Here is a 15,387-nt window from a genome sequence, read left to right on the forward strand (position 1 = left end):
GGCTTTGGAGCACATTCCCAAATGAGAAGCACTGGACATTCATTTGACAATAACGACAATCAAAGAGAAACTTTCATTCTGAAAAGAATTTATTTATCTCACCTTTTCCTGGCCAAATCAATGGCTTTGGTTATTTGCACAAAGGTTCTAAAAACTGTCTTTCAGCATTTGTTTTTCCAGGCAAGTGAGCTTTATCAAAGGGAGCTAGAGCTAGAGCTCTGCTCTCAACCTCTGTGAGGTCTGCTCTGAGGACCTAGGGTGGATATCATCTCAGCCTGGAAGATGCTTCCTGCTATCATTTTGGGGCCTGACTCGGTCAGATCCACACTCTCCTCCCTAAACCCTCCAGGCCATGCAGTGTCACGTGCAGTTGTGGCAAAGAAGCTCCTGAAATGCATGATTATATCAAAAAGTTTACCCCAAAGTCAGCCAATACGCATAGTACCTAGAACTCATCCCCTATTCTAGGTTACTCACCAGACAGGTTACATGATGTGCACCAGTTAACATGCCACAGAAAAATTACATTTCTGAAAAAAGACAAAAAAAAAAAACAAAACCCCAAAAAACAAGCAAACAAAGAAAATGAAAAGAACACAGCTCTCCTCCTCTGATCTGAGACTGCAAAATTCCAAAATGCAGCCGCCACCCCTCTTCATGCCCAACAGCCCCCCAGGGGCTTCTCAATCTGATCCAAAGCAGCGGCATCCACATCCTTGACTAGTCTGGGTTCTTGCTTCAGCAGCTGCAGCCAGGCAGTGTCTTCTGTCTTGCAGAACTCTGACCGCAAGCCTCTTTCATGCGTCCCCAAATTCCAGGAAGCATAAAAAACAAAAAACAAAAAACAAAAAAACAGCAGAGCACAAGAGTATACTTCGGAACTTTAAAAACACGATAAAGTCACAGTAACGAATATGACAACACAGCAGCTTACAATCTAGGCCCTATTCCTTTAGGTAACACTATTTGTCTAAAAGCTGTCTTCTCGCAACTCAATGCACGTAACAATCATAGTCATATCCGCATACATAATACTGAAATCCTCTCCCCAGAGTGATACTGGAGATTTATTTAACATGGTGAAAATCGAGGGAAAATATGGGAGAGGAAAGGAAAGACTCTTGGGTTCAGCCTCTCCGGCAAGTCCTCTACCAGCTGAACAGAACCCATCCGCAGATAAGCTGGAGTACAAGCGGGGAAATCAATCATCACAATCTAAATTCTAAGACTCTCCTATCCCGGAGTGAAACCAACCCAACCACCCGTACAAAATGCTACCGTTTGCTGTCCGGACATGGGCAGCGCTCCAATCTCATCACAGCACGTAAACTTCCCGTCCTGTACTTCCGCTTCACGCTTCTCTCACTGCCCCCGCGTCTTTTGTTGGCGCTATGGCCTCGGCTCTCACCCGAGGGGAGAGGCCGGTGCGCCTCCTGCAAATACGTTACCAGCGTGGTCTCTACCCTTCACAACACCTTACCCAAGTACTCGCTTCTAGTTCCCAATGTAAGAGCGCCACCCTGTGTCTGATCAGCCCTTCTCCCACCGCCCCGCGGGGCACTCCGAGGCAGGGCGACACAGACCCCCGTCCAGCGCGCCGCCCCCCGACAGCCCCCGCCGCCCGGCACGTACCCGCCCCCGCGTCCTTCAGGAGCACCCGCAGCTCTCTATCTGCCGGTGGAGCTCCACGATCCTCCGGCCCATCAGCGCGGCCTCGGCGGCCTTCCTCTCCGCCTTCTCGCACAGCTTCAGCACCCGCTCCTCCGCCTCGCCGCCCGCGCGGCGGCCGGGACCCAGGACGCCCTCGGCTGAGGCGTCCACCTCGCTCTGAAGCTCGTCCAGCAGGCTCGCGACCTCCAGCAGCTTCCGGCGGGCCCGCAGGTGCGCGCGCACGTGCTCGCGCTCGAGGGCGGCGACGTCCCGGCGGGCGGTGGCGCGCGTGGGGTTCAGGGGGCGGCCGCAAGGCTGCTCGGGCCCTCGCCGCTCGTCCGCGTCCGCGGGCCGCATCGCGCCGCCCCCGCCCCTGCGGCCCGGTCACCGCCCCCGAGAGGCCGGCCGGCTGACAGCGAGCTCGCCGTGATGAGCAACAGGTTCTCCCAGCTCTTCGCAGCAGAGACGGCGTCCAAAATGGGGCCCCAGCCGTCTGCCAGAGCTGTGCTCCCGTGCGGCCCTTTTACGACACGCCGGAGCTCCTTTGCGGCCGCGCAGCCCAGGCGCCGCGGCCGGCCGCCGTCTGTACGTGCGGGGCTCCTGGAGGGTGGATGTCGTCCTCCCTGCGCCCGGTTGCTGCGCGTCCTGCTCCCGGGATGGCGCTTACTGCCGAGTGCTCTAGCTTCTTAACGTTCTGAGTCCTAAGTAACCGACTCCGGTTGGCACTGCTGGAATCCTTCAGTGCAGCGGGAATCGAGGTGGCGAGCTCGGCGTCGGAGTTTCGGGGCGCGCCATGGAGGCTGCCCCAACCACCGCTCGCTCTGGGCTCCCGGGCGGTGGCTCTCCCCAGCCCTGCCCGGAGCGGCGGTGTGCCCCTGCGGATGCTAACCGCCCTGTTCTCCTTGCCGCCCCGCCCAGCGTCCGCCCCGACTTCTTCCTTCTGCCTTTTGCGTTTTGGTTCCGAGTCTGCGCCTCGCTGTACCGGACGGTGGTGGAGGTCTGGCCCCGCATTGGTGCCTCAGACCCGCCTGGCGCCAGGTGTGCCCTTGGGCAATAATTATAGAGGAATTCATTCTCCATCCGGCCATGTAAGCCCTTCCCTTAGACAACAGGCTCTGCAGGCAGGTTCTTGGTTGTTTCCCCACAGTCCTCACCTGCCTTGGCACACAGCAAGAGCTCAATAAATGTTGCTTTAACATTATTTCCCAACATTTTTTTAACTACTTTTTTTAATTGAAATAGTTGACAATGTTATATTAGCTTCAGGTGTACAACTAGTGATTTATCGACTCCGTACATTATGCTGTGCTTACTACAAGTGTAGCTACTGTCAACATATTTTTATTTTTTATTTTTTTTAAAAAATATTTTATTTAAGAGAATGAGATAGAGCATGAGAGGGGGGAGGGTCAGAGGGAGAAGCAGACTCCCTGCTCAGCAGGGAGCCCGACGCGGAACTCGATCCCGGGACTCCAGGATCATGACCCGAGCCGAAGGCAGTCGCCCAACCAACTGAGCCACCCAGGCGCCCTGTCAACATATTTTTAAATGAGCCTACTGTATTGTCATTGTGGGATGGATGAGGTAAATTTCTAGGCTTTTTCATTCTGTGTATCTCTAGCAGGTAATATCGGGCAGACCCTACTTGTGGGTTGGCCACAAGTCAGAGCTCCTTTAGGGTACTCTCTATCGTGCAAGTGGTCCCTCCATCTTCAAAGGCAGCAACATCATGTCCAATCCTTTTTATCGTTTAATCTCTGACATCACCATCTGCTCCTTGCCAGAGAAAACTCTACTTAAGGGTTTCTTATGATTAGACTAGGTGTGAAAAATCTCCCTTTTGCAATATAATGTAACATAGTCACAGGAGTAATACCAGGGAGCAAATCTCATGGAGAGCCATATTAAAATTATGCGTAGCACAGGCTCCTAGGAATCCTAAGGGCATGATCTCACAGCAGCCAGATATGACAAAAGTAGCAGTAATTAAGTCTAGAGAGCTAAACATAAGAATTGCCTGGCTTTTGGTACATGAGTGGAACAGAATAAAATACATAGGAACCCACTAAATTTTTGAGGCAGTCATATTAGCAAAAATGCTGCCACCCTGGATGAAGAAAGACTGAGACTATCCAAAATGTGTAGAGGCTTCTAGACTCTCAAATTTCTACTAGCAGAAAGCAGGCTCAGTGGCCAAAACAGACATATTTTTCAATGCTATCTTCAGAAGTGGCCAAAGAATGTGATGGAAGAGGAAGAACGTGGAGAGTACACGCAAGTGTTGTGGAGAACATTGGATAAAGGCAGGGTCAGCAAACTACAGCCCTTGAACTAAGAATGTTTTTCACATATTTAAAGAGTTGTTTAAAAAAAAAAAGAAAACAGAGGAAGAGGCGAAAGAAAAGAAATATGTGACAGAGAGACTGTATGTGGCCCACGAAGCCTAAAAAAGTTGATTCTCCGGCCCTTTTCAGAAAAAGTGTGCCAACACCTGCCCTAGTGAACCATTTTTAGGTTGCAGGACCAAGGCCTAATCAAGGAATATTCCTTATCCTTCAAGTAGAGAGACCAGACAATATTTGCCTCACAGCACGTCTGCACTGCTGTAATTCAGTTACTGCTGCCGTCCGTCCTCCCTCACAAATGGGCGCTATCCTGTCACGTCACCCGTGTGTTGGCTCTGTGCGGGTGTTACGGACTACATGTTTGTGTTCCCCCCAAATTCATATGTTGAAACCCTAATCCCCAATTAAACGGTATGTGGATTCGGGGCCTTTGGGAGGTAATTAGGTCATGAGGGTGGAGCCCCCACAATAGGATTAGTGCCATTTGAAGAAGAGACAGAGAACTAGCTGGCTCGTTCTCTCTCCACCATGTGAGGATACAGGGGGAGGGCAGCTGTCCACAAGCCAGGAGGAGGGCTCTCCCTAGAAGCCAAATCTGCCAGTACCTTGATCTTGGATTTTCAGTCTCCAGAACTGTGAGAAAGAGTTTGTTGCTTTTAGCCACCCAGTCTATGGTATTTGTGACAGTAGTCAGAACTAAGGTAGAGGGCAAGAACTTGTCTTTTAAAAAGTTCGTAGGTCTCTGGGCCATGAAAAACCATATTTAAACCTGATGTGGATCACAAGATCCCAGACTTCTAGCCAAATGCCATGACTAGAGGAAATTTGGGGGATCCTTAGATAAGGAGGAAATGTTACACGAGTAAATGGGGACAATGGGGACAAACTGTGGTAGATTATATAAATGATCCCAGGTCTCCACCCCTTCCTGCATCCACATCCTTTGCCTTGTGTCTTGCTTTGGTCAATGAAAGGTTAGCAGATGTGACACAAGCACATGCTCGAAGCATGCTAACGTGGCTGGGCCCTCTTTACGCTTGTCTCTGCCTTGCTATGGAGAAGAGCATGCTGGCCTGTCTTACTCGTCTCAGGAGGAAGAGGAGAGAAACACTGGACCACGCTGTCCTAGACAGGCCCAACTTAGATCAGCTGGTTCACAGACATATTAGTGAGCCAGTCTGGATCATCTAAGTCCAGCCAAACCACAGACCCTTGAGCAATGTTTGTTGTTGTTACTGGCACTTAGGGTGGCTTATGCAGCAAAAGCTGATTGATCCACTTGTTGTGAGGCCTGTCTAGGTGAGCTTATGGACCCAGATAAATCAAGACACCAAACTCCTCCATACTTTTAACCCTACTCAGTCTCAGTTGGCGGAATCTCACCCAGATGCTAGATGATCTGGGGTTTTTTTTCTTTCTTTCTTTCTTTTTTTAAAGATTTTATTTGTTTATTTGACAGAGACAGAGACAGCGAGAGCAGGAACACGAGCAAGGGGAGTGGGAGAGGGAGAAGCAGGCTTCCCGCCGAGCAGGGAGCCCGATGCGGCGCTCAATCCCAGGACCCTGGGATCATGACCTGAGCCGAAGGCAGACGCTCAATGACTGAGCCACCCAGGTGCCCTTTACTTTATTTTTTTAGTTTAATTTTTTTAAATTGGATTCATTTTATTTTATTTTATTTTTAAGATTTTATTTATTTATTTGATAGAGACACGGCGAGAGAGGGAACACAAGCAGGGGGAGTGGGAGAGGGAGAAGCAGGCTTCCCGCCAAGCAGGGAGCCCGATGCGGGGCTCGATCCCAGGACCCTGGGATCATGACCTGAGCCAAAGGCAGATGCTTAATGACTGAGCCACCCAGGCGCCCCTACTTTATTTAAAAAAAAAAAACTTTATGGGGCGCTCGGGTGGCTCAGTCGGTTAAGCGTCTGCTTTTGGCTCAGGTCATGATCCCAGCTGGGATCGAGCCCTGCATCAGGCTCCTTGCTCAGCAGGGATTCTGCTTCTCCCTCTCCCTCTGCTGCTCCCCCTGCCTGTGCTCGCTCTCTCTCTTTATTTGAGAGAGAGAGAGACAGAGAGAGAGAGAAAGCAAGCATGAGTGTGGGGAGGGGCAGGGAGAGAGGGAGAAGCAGACTCCCACTTAGCAGACAGTCCGACCAGGGTCTCCATCCCAGGACCCTGAGATCATGACCTGAGCCAAAAGAAGATGCTTTTAATCGACTGAGCCACTCAGGCGCCCCTGGTTTTTTGTCTTTGGAAGCTTGGGCCCCGGGTGCCTGGCTGGCTCTGCCGTGATCTCGGGGTCATGAGTTCATGCCCCACGCTGGGCATGGAGCCTACTTAAAAACCAAAACCAAAACCAAAAAAACTTTAGAAACTTGGGCCTGGAGTATCTTCTTCAGGAAGTGGTATTCATTCCCTTTGCACCTCCAGAGATTCTTCCAGATCCCATTTTCACCCTGAAACTGTGTCCTATTTTTCTGGATGTCACAGCACCAGACACAAATTTTAAGAAAATATAAATTAGCCATCACTACAGCCACTTTTATTTATTTATTTATTTATTTATTTATTTATTTAAAGATTTTATTTATTTGACAGAGAGACACAGTGAGAGAGGGAACACAAGCAGAGGGAGTGGGAGAGGGAGAAGCAGGCTTCGCACTGAGCAGGGAGCCCGATGCGGGGCTCGATCCCAGGACCCTGGGATCATGACGAGCCGAAGGCAGATGCTTAACGACTGAGCCATCCAGGCGCCCCAACTACAGCCACTTTTAATATCACTGCCATATGCAAAAATGATGTTCCCCAAAGTTGTACGTTTTATAATCAAGATCACATTGCTATGGCCAGCTGCAGACCACATCACACCACATCGGGGATTCTGGAGGAAAGGGGATCTTTGTTACACAGCAGCAGAGAACCTGGAAACCTGCAGGAAAGTGGAAAAGAGAATGTGTACCTAATGAACTGGATGGTCAAGCTAAGGAGATGTGAAGGCAGTGTTGAAGTTTGCTGGATTCTTCTAGTTGTTCGTAGTAGGATGTAAGAGGAAGAAACAAGTGTTGAATATAAAAGAGCCAGGACTTGCTGGGTTTGCTGGGCGTCTCGTTTCCAGCCTCTCTGGATGGTAGACAGGGCTAACATAAAGAAAGAGCTCTGGACAGAGATCAAATCCACGTTGCTGTCAGGAAAACATGGTTTAAAGATGAGACCCAAAGGCATGACTAGAAATGCTCTCTTAAAACCTCAGGAAGATTTATGGTGTTGCCTCATAGAGCCTTTCAAACACACAAAAAGCCTGCTGAGGATCTCAGAGGCATGCCTCATAGATCTTCTCTTGCAAACAGCAGGATCTCTAAGAATCTGAAGGATACTGTCCCTGCAAATATCACTGGAAGCCTGAGGTAGAGAAGGGCTTATCTCAATGAGTTTTGTGGGTGTGGCTTTCATGGGTATATTAATCAATTATGAGTAAATAAGAAGCAGTGTTTCAAAAGAAATCATAGCAGTTTGAGTTAAGGGAGGCAAAGACTATACAAAATAAAAAGGGAATCTTGGAACCCCAAATTTCTGCAAGCAAGAAGCAGTCAGAAAAAATGTCCCAGGGCGCCTGGGCCTTTGGCTCAGGTCATGATCTTGGGGTCCCAGGATCGAGTCCCACATCGGGCTCCCTGCTCGGCAGGGAGTCTGCTTCTCCCTCTGACCCTCTTCCCTCTCGTGCTGTCTCTCATTCTCTCTCTCAAATAAATAAATAAAATCTTTAAAAAAAATAAAAATAAATAAAAAAAATAAAAGAAAAAGAAAAAACGTCCCAACCGCAATCCAGAGGTACATCTTCCGAAAAAAGGAAAGATAATTCAGAGGTTGGGACTGAGAGCCCAGAGGGTGGAGCCAGATTCACAGAGAATTGTTCCCAGGCAGTAAGACTGAGCCCTGATGGAGGAACGGGAAACAGAGCCCAGCTGCATCTCAGAAACTGCTACACACCAGTGATTGCTATATGCTTCCTGTTCCCCTCTTTTGGGTTGTGTCTGTAGCTGCTGGACGATGCTGGTCCCACCAGGGCATGGTGGGTGTATGGGGCGGATAAAGCATCTCACTAGTGTGCAGGTCTTCATGTGGAGAAGCAGCACTGAGGAACTCTCTCCGGGGAGCCTCTTCCATCCTTGGATCTGATCTAGATGACAAGATGCCTCCTGACACAATGCGGTAAGACTTGGGGTTCTTCAGGGAGGAAGAGCCTGAGTGTGGGTTTTCCCAGGGCTGGGGGCGATGTGAACTGTTGTGGCCCGAGGAGGGACTGTATTCTCTGAAGATGGCCACCACAGTATTTCTAGTCCCGTGAGCTCTTCCAGAACCTTGCCGCTTCCCTATCAAGAGGAGGAATCTGTGTCCCCTCTCCTGCAATCTGGGTGGGCCTTTGTGGCCACCTAAGAGGGGATGGCCCAGGTGATGCTATGTGACTCCTGGGACATGCAGCTTTGGAGCCCCAAGGTCTCAAAAAATCCAACTACCCAGAGCCACCACAGTGGACGGACCACTGGGAGAGAGCCAAGGAGATGCCCAAGGGCCCCAGCTTTCCAGTTTTCTGAGCCCAGGCACCAGGCATGTGAAGTAAAGGAGCATTCGAGATGACATCAGCCACAGCCACCCCCCTGACCGCAATTCCGCCAGACCCTGAGCCCAAAATGCTGAGCTGAGTCCTCTGAATTCCTGGCCTGTTCAGTTTTAGAGTGATCCGTTACGTGGCAAGAGATCACCAGAGCAGAGTGCCAGAAGCTGCTGTTTGGTGAAGGCTGACATACCTTCTGCCGCCAAGCTGACATTGTCTTCTGTGGCCGTGTAGCAGATCACCTACTTGGCAGCTTGAAAAAAAAAAACCCACTTATTATCTCACACTTTTATTTATTTTTTATTATTATTTTTTAATTTTTATTTATTTGACAGAGAGAGAGACCGCGAGAGAGGGAACACAAGCAGGGGGAGTGGGAGAGGGAGAAGCAGGCTTCCCGTGGAGCAGGGAGCCCGATGCGGGGCTCGATCCCAGCACCCTGGGATCATGACCTGAGCCGAAGGCAGATGCTTAACGACTGAGCCACCCAGGCGCCCCTATCTCACACTTTTTAAAGTCAGAAGTCCAGCATGGCTAGAGTCTCTGCTCATGTCAGCTGGGCTACCTTCCTTTCTAGAGGCCTTGAGGAAGACACCATTCCCGAGCTCCTTCAGGTTGTTGGCAGACTCCTGTTGCTTGGGTCTGCAGGACTGCGATCCTGTTTCCTGGACACGTGGCTGCCTCCATCTTAAGCCAGCAACGTGCATGGCATCCTTTTTCTGCTTTGGATCTCTCGGATTTCCTCTCAAGCTCCAGCTCTCTGCTTTGACCGGTCCATTGGATTACACTGGACCCACCTGGAGAATTACATCCTTAAGGTCCCTTTTGCCTTGTAATGTAACGTGTTTGTGGAAATAACACCACGTGTGGAGGTCATAGGAGTCAAAATTCTGACAGAATCTCTGACAACGAGGGGCGCCCGGGTGGCTCAGTCGGTTAGGCGTCTGCCTTCGGTTCAGGTCATGATCCCAGGGTCCTGGGATGGAGTCCCACATGGGGCTCCCTGCTCCGCGGGAAGCCTGCTTTTCCCTCTCCCACTGCTGCTCCCCCTCCTTGTGCTCTCTTGCTCTGTGTCCAATAAATAAATAAAGCCTTAAAAAAAAATTTCTGACAACGAAAGCTGAACCTGAAGAACCCCAGGCAATTAGGCCTTGGTTTCTCTCTGCCTGACTTGCTGGTGACCTGCCACCGATGTAACTCAAAAGTCATACATCGTGGTGTGGGACCTCAAACAGAGCGATGCAGGCATGAAGCACAGTGTAATTGGGGAAGCCAGTTCTTTCCATAGCCTTGGGACATAAGCCCCTCTGTGCGGACTACCTGCCCTCTCAGAGGGGGTCTTTTAAACACCCGTGAATTCTTTTCAAGCAAATCTGGATAATTAAAAGGGGGGCAGCTGAGGGGGCACAGTCGATTAAGTGTCCGATTCTTCATTTCAGCTTATGTCATGATTTCAGGGTCCCAAGATCGAGGCCCACGTTGGGTTCCACGCTCAGTGGGGAGTCTGCTTGAGATTCTCTCTCCCTCTCCCTCTGCCCCTCTCCCTGCTCACTCTAAATAGGTAAAATTTATTAAAAAAAAAAAAACGCATCTGGAGTAATAGCACCTCCATTCTACAAGCCTTATTGAGGCTCCCTTTTCCTCTTCATGTTCATATGTCCACCTGGAACAGACTCGGTGAAGACAAGATGTGCCAGCAACCCAGGGCCTCTGAATGGTCAACGGACAGCAGGGCTGTCACTCTGGAGACGGACTGCACTTACCCACTCCCCGGTTAACCCACAGGAGAAACTGAACAGCGGCTGTCAGGCCTGGGGCTCAACCAAGTGCACTGGGAATTCTGAACTGTGAGTAAGGCACCGGGGATGGGGGAGCAGGCCCTGCACAAGGCTCACCAAAGCTGCTGCCGGAGCAGAAAGCAGGAAAATGGCAAATGGCCAATGCAACTGGAGAGCTGGGAGTCTGTTCTCATCTGTGCTTCAGGTCATCGTCCCAGGAAGTCCTGGGGAAGGGGATCATAAGAACAGTGGTGCATAAACCTGTATCATTCTATCATGCATCTCCCAGAAAAGTTGGGTGAATCCAGGAGAAGGGAAGGGGGTACCCCACGAAGGGCTGGCAAAAAGACACAGGGAGCCTAGAGGGTGGCAGAGCCAAGTGTGGGGGGTGCGGGGCACTGCGTCCTAAGGCAGGCCACAGCAGGCACCCCTCAGCCGGTCTGAGGTGGCCTGGTACAGGAGCTCAGGACTCTGGTTGGGGAGGGAAGGTGAGGAGGGAAGCTGGGGGGCGGGATTTGGGCTCCCCAGGGAAAGGATACAGCAGTGGGATGGTGATGCTGTACCTTTCTGCTCATTGGCTTGAGAAACCTCAGGAGAATTCTTGGGGAATCTCATGCTGCTGATCAGTTACCAGAGGCCACAAAGACCCTCAGTTCCGTGAAGGATGGAGGGAGGTGTTGGCAGCGAGCCCAGGGAGCACCACCTCCCTGTATGTGGGTCCCCCAGCACAGGGCACGCCTTCATGTCACCCAGCTTAAACAGGGAAGACCCTCCCTTGAACCTGTGCCTGTCCACCCCCGTTTTTCAGGGGCTATATGTATGCACTGTTTCCACTTCTTACTGCCTTTAGGCTGGACTTGGTCACACGTCTCGGCTGCAGTGGAGCCTCTTGGGCAAGGACTAAAGCCCTCAACAGGCAACACAAGGCCAATGTGACTGCAGAAAACTCCAGTGGAGGCAGGAGGTGGTTGGACAGTGCAGGGGTGGGAGCACGCAGGGGCAGATGGCCATGGAAGGCTTTGGTGGGTCAAGGGCAGGAAGCAGCTGTCCTGCATGCATCTCCCCTTCTCAGGAACATGTACCAACACCTGCCTAGAAGAACCAGCTGATGGATACCTTTCCCTGCCACCTGCAGGCAGTCCGACAGCACCCTTTCCCGGCTCTGCCTCCCCATGACCCTCAAATCCACTTCTGCCCCTTCCCTAACCTAAAGCATCTCAAACCTCTGACCCCGCTCGACTTCTCATCAGAACAGCCAGCACAACCTGACAACATGGCATAGATTTACTTGCTTGTCATCCATCTCACCCACTGGAAGGAGGTTAAGGGCAAGACATTCACTGCTCTTCTGGTCTGTTCTATTTACCTCCCTCGCCAGTTTTGATGGATTCCTGGGGCCCAAGGGATGGAAAGGGGCCGTGAAAGAGCCAAGAGTATCCTTTTTCTATGAACGGGATGTGGGCTTATAATAACTCACAGGACCTCAGACCTTTTAGGGCCTGTTTCAAAAAGTTTGCTCATTTCCTCTCTGGGCAGTAAAACAGGTTATTAACTCAACAAATTTTCTAATCTCTGGAGATAAAGCAGTGAACAAAACAAACCAGAGTTCCCACGGCCACGAAGTTTACATTTTAATGGGACTCACTGACTAGGTTTCCTAAAACACTCTCCCCCTGAAAAAAATTATAATACTAAATAATTTTATTATTAAAAAACATTTTATTTATTTTACAGAGAGACAGAGAACTAGAGGGAGGGGCAGAGAGAGGGAGAATTTCAAGCCAACTCCACACCCAGCGCAGAGCTCGATGTGGGGCTCCATCTCATGACCCTGAGATCATGACCTGAGCTGAAACCAAGAGTCAAGACACTCAACTGACTGAGCCACTCAGGTACCCCCAAATCATTTTTATTTTTTGAGGGGCAGGTTGGAGGTGCAGAGAGAGAGGGAGAGAGAGAATCCTAAGCAGGCTCCACAGGAGCCTGATGTGGGGAATGATCCCATGATCCCAAGGTAATGACCTGAGCCGAAATGAAGACTTGGAAGCCCAACCAGCTGAGCCACCCAGGCACCCGCCCCCTAAATAAATTTTTTAAATAAATTCACTGTTGAGCTGGGGGAAAAAGTGTGGAATCCTTAGAGACCTCAAAATAAAAGAAACCGCAGGTAACTCAGGGAATGCGAACATTCAAGCTAGCCTTTGCACTGGAGGCATCTGCAAACCTTGGTGAGCTTGACCAGGGTGGTCTAGAGCCTGGTGAATCTGGGAGGTGTGGGACTCGTGGCTCAGATTCCCCCTTCAGGAATGGAGAGCTTATGATCCCAGATGCTGTGAGAGTTTCATGGAGATAGCCTATGCTGACACTCATGTTTGGACGCTGCCCCAGCAGAAGATGCTGCCTCGTTCAACGTCACAATGCTCCTCCTGGGGCGCCTGTGTTCAGTGAGTGATCCATGAAGAGGTATGAAGCTTGGTCCTCTACCCAACTGCGGGAGAGCCCTAGAGGACTATCAGACCTTTCCTAGTGATCTCTTGCTGCATAACAAATTTGCACAATACTTAGAAGCTTAAAACAACAAACATTTGTCATGTTACAGCTCCTGTGGATCTTGTTGAGAGCTCTCATGAGGTTGTAGTCCAGCTGTTGGCTGCTTCAATCTTACCTGGCCCACAGGAGGAGGGAGGGGGGGTATCTGCTTCTAAGATGACTCATGGTTGTTGCCTGGCCTCACTCCCTCACAACATGGGCCTCACAACATGGCGCTAACTTCCCCCAGGATGAGAGAAAGAGACCACGTCCAAGGTGGAATCTGTGGTCTTTCCCTAACTCAGACTGACACCCACCCCATGGCCCAGTCCAGCCCATCTTCCATCATTCTAAATAATTTTACTGAAAACACAGCCAGGCCTATTTGTTTAGGAATTCTCTATGGTTGTTTTCGAGCTACAGTGGCAGAACTGAGTAGTTAGGACAGAGACCATAGGGCCTAAAACCTTAAGACATATATCACCTGGCCTTTAATAGAAAGTTTGCTGATCCCTGGTCTACTAGAAGATAGCCATGGAAAGTTGCTACCCCAAAGGCTACACAGTAAATATACTATTTTCCTGCTCAAGACCATCCCATGGATCCTCATTTCTATGCTCATGTAACTTTTTCATCAAACAATTTTAGGGACAAAGGTGCTTAAAACAAAAATTCTGGGGAATGGGACAGACAGAAGTAGCCACTACAAATGACAAGTCTCTGTGGTTCATGGTTTATGAGCCAACCCACCAGACTTGTCCCCAAGGCAGAAACCTGCCATACCAGTTCTGAATCCCTGGCCTTTTCTCAGGCTGTCCCCTATCCCTAGAACACCTTTTCCTCTCTCCTCTGCCTTGGGAGAGTCTCATCTTCTTCCAAGAGCTCAATTCAAGATGCATCTGACAGCCTTCCAGATGTCTGCACCCCCGCACAGCGGACACGCTCCTCAATGCTTCCTAACGACATGGCATTTACAGTTGTGGTCTCAAGGCTGAAAACCTTAAATTCATGCGTGAGTCCCTTTTTTTCACACTCCATCTGCAGTAACAGCTAATACTTGGGAGTTACTACATCAGGCACAGTCATTATTATATATTTGTTCTATGTTGTGAGTGCTTTCTTTACACACTTAAGTCACATAACACACACAATAGCCTATGAGGCAGGTACTACCAGAATACGTTTTATAGATGTGCTGAGACCCGAAGAGACTTGCAAAAGGTCATAGTCACTTCGTTGTGGGCCTGAGATTCAGTTCAGTCCCCACTGTCCACCATCATCCTGCACCTCATGTGCCTACTGCACAGTGTATTTTTTTTACTCACAGAACATAGCGCCTTGTGACATATTTATGTGTTCTACTTGTCAGAGAGTAAGGGAGATCACAAGCAGGGGGGAAAGGTAGAGGCCTGACGTGGGACTTGGATCCCAGGACCCTGGGATCATGACCTGAGCCAAAGGCAGACGCTTAACTGACTGAGCCACCCTGGCGTCCCTTATGTGTCCTTTCTGAAGCGTTCCCACGCTAAAATTCAGCTTCATCAGAGCGGGGACACCATTCTGTTTCATTTCAGGATAGCGGGCATGACACTTCACATGCTGTATTTCGAGGATTTTGTTACATGTCTTCTCTGCCAGGTCTCCTCTTAACATCCCTACTTCAGGGTCTGGAGCACAGTACGTGAGGATTTTGACTACATGTACTTCCAGGCCAGAGCCCGGACCAGCAGATTCTGTGAGAACCTTTCCTGCTGTAGGAATTATGCATGTTTATTCCTCTCTCCAATCCCACTGCAGTGCCTGCTGAGGGATGGCCTGCCTTCCAGGTTGCAGGCTTACTGAGTGCCTACGGAGCCCCAAGCAGTTTGCTGCATTTGGTGACGATGACAATGGGGCACAAACTATAACCCTCAGAAACAGTTTTATTATGTTTCCTGGCAAAGTTAAAGGGCTTGGGTTTGTTTGGACAAACTTACCTGTGGGTTTTAGGTCTTAAGCAAATGCTTATTCCATGTGGTGTGTGTGCGTGTGTATGTTTTAAAGATTTTCTTTATTTGAGAGAGAAAGCAAGAAAGAGAGAGAGAATGAACAGGGGGAGGGGCAGAGGGAGAAGCAGGCTCCTCGCTGAGCAGGGAGCCTGATGCTGGGCTCGATCCCAGGACCCTGAGTTCATGACCTGAGCTGAAGGCAGACGCTTAACTGGCTGAGCCACTGAGACACCCCTTCATGTGGTGTTTTAACCTCGAGTCCCTGTGGGGTGTGCTATTCAAATGAGTGTACCAGACAACTGATGAGCCATGACATGGTGCTGTCTCTGTTCACTTTAGGTCTGCAGTTCTTTCCTGAGACCATCAGGGCAGATTCCTCTCCTTCCGGGCCTCAGAGCACCACAAATGCACTGGGGAGAGCAGTCAGTAATGCTGACCCTTAAACCAAACCACAAATGAAATATAAGAACACAACCACGTTCC

At 50.0% G+C, this 15,387-nt stretch overlaps 2 protein-coding genes across 4 annotated transcripts in view; one reads left to right on the plus strand and one right to left on the minus strand.

The window, feature by feature from the left end:
- The window catches only part of LOC118356713 (MORF4 family-associated protein 1-like), a 32,991-nt gene extending 22,691 nt beyond the window's left edge, over positions 1 to 10,300 (plus strand). The window contains exon 2 of the mRNA XM_035726087.1: positions 10,282 to 10,300. The gene's annotated coding sequence lies outside the window, so the exon portion shown is untranslated. The remainder of the gene's footprint in view (positions 1 to 10,281) is intronic.
- On the minus strand, positions 72 to 2,849 carry LOC113924565 (putative MORF4 family-associated protein 1-like protein UPP). 3 transcript variants are annotated; one of them, XR_003520710.2, is made up of 3 exons: positions 1,633 to 2,849; positions 1,279 to 1,433; positions 72 to 794 (listed from the first exon to the last, which is right to left on the minus strand). XR_003520710.2 is itself a non-coding variant. In XM_027598480.2 (2 exons), exon 1 carries the CDS (start codon positions 2,005 to 2,007, stop codon positions 1,648 to 1,650), a length of 360 nt encoding a protein of 119 aa, XP_027454281.1. In that variant the 5' UTR covers positions 2,008 to 2,840; the 3' UTR covers positions 72 to 794; positions 1,633 to 1,647. The 3 variants fall into 3 exon arrangements, 2 of the variants coding, with proteins under 2 accessions (XP_027454281.1, XP_027454282.1); XM_027598480.2 differs by lacking the exon at positions 1,279 to 1,433 and having other exon boundaries at positions 1,633 to 2,840; XM_027598481.2 differs by lacking the exon at positions 72 to 794 and having other exon boundaries at positions 804 to 1,433.
- Positions 10,301 to 15,387: the final 5,087 nt, after the last annotated feature.

Source organism: Zalophus californianus, chromosome 2, assembly GCF_009762305.2.
Source record: "Zalophus californianus isolate mZalCal1 chromosome 2, mZalCal1.pri.v2, whole genome shotgun sequence".
Classification (NCBI taxonomy): Eukaryota; Metazoa; Chordata; class Mammalia; order Carnivora; family Otariidae; genus Zalophus; species Zalophus californianus.

Bases quoted from the DNA above. Each gene is read 5' to 3' on its own strand.
- LOC113924565 (XM_027598480.2), bottom strand. From the start codon at position 2,007: ATGCGGCCCGCGGACGCGGACGAGCGGCGAGGGCCCGAGCAGCCTTGC.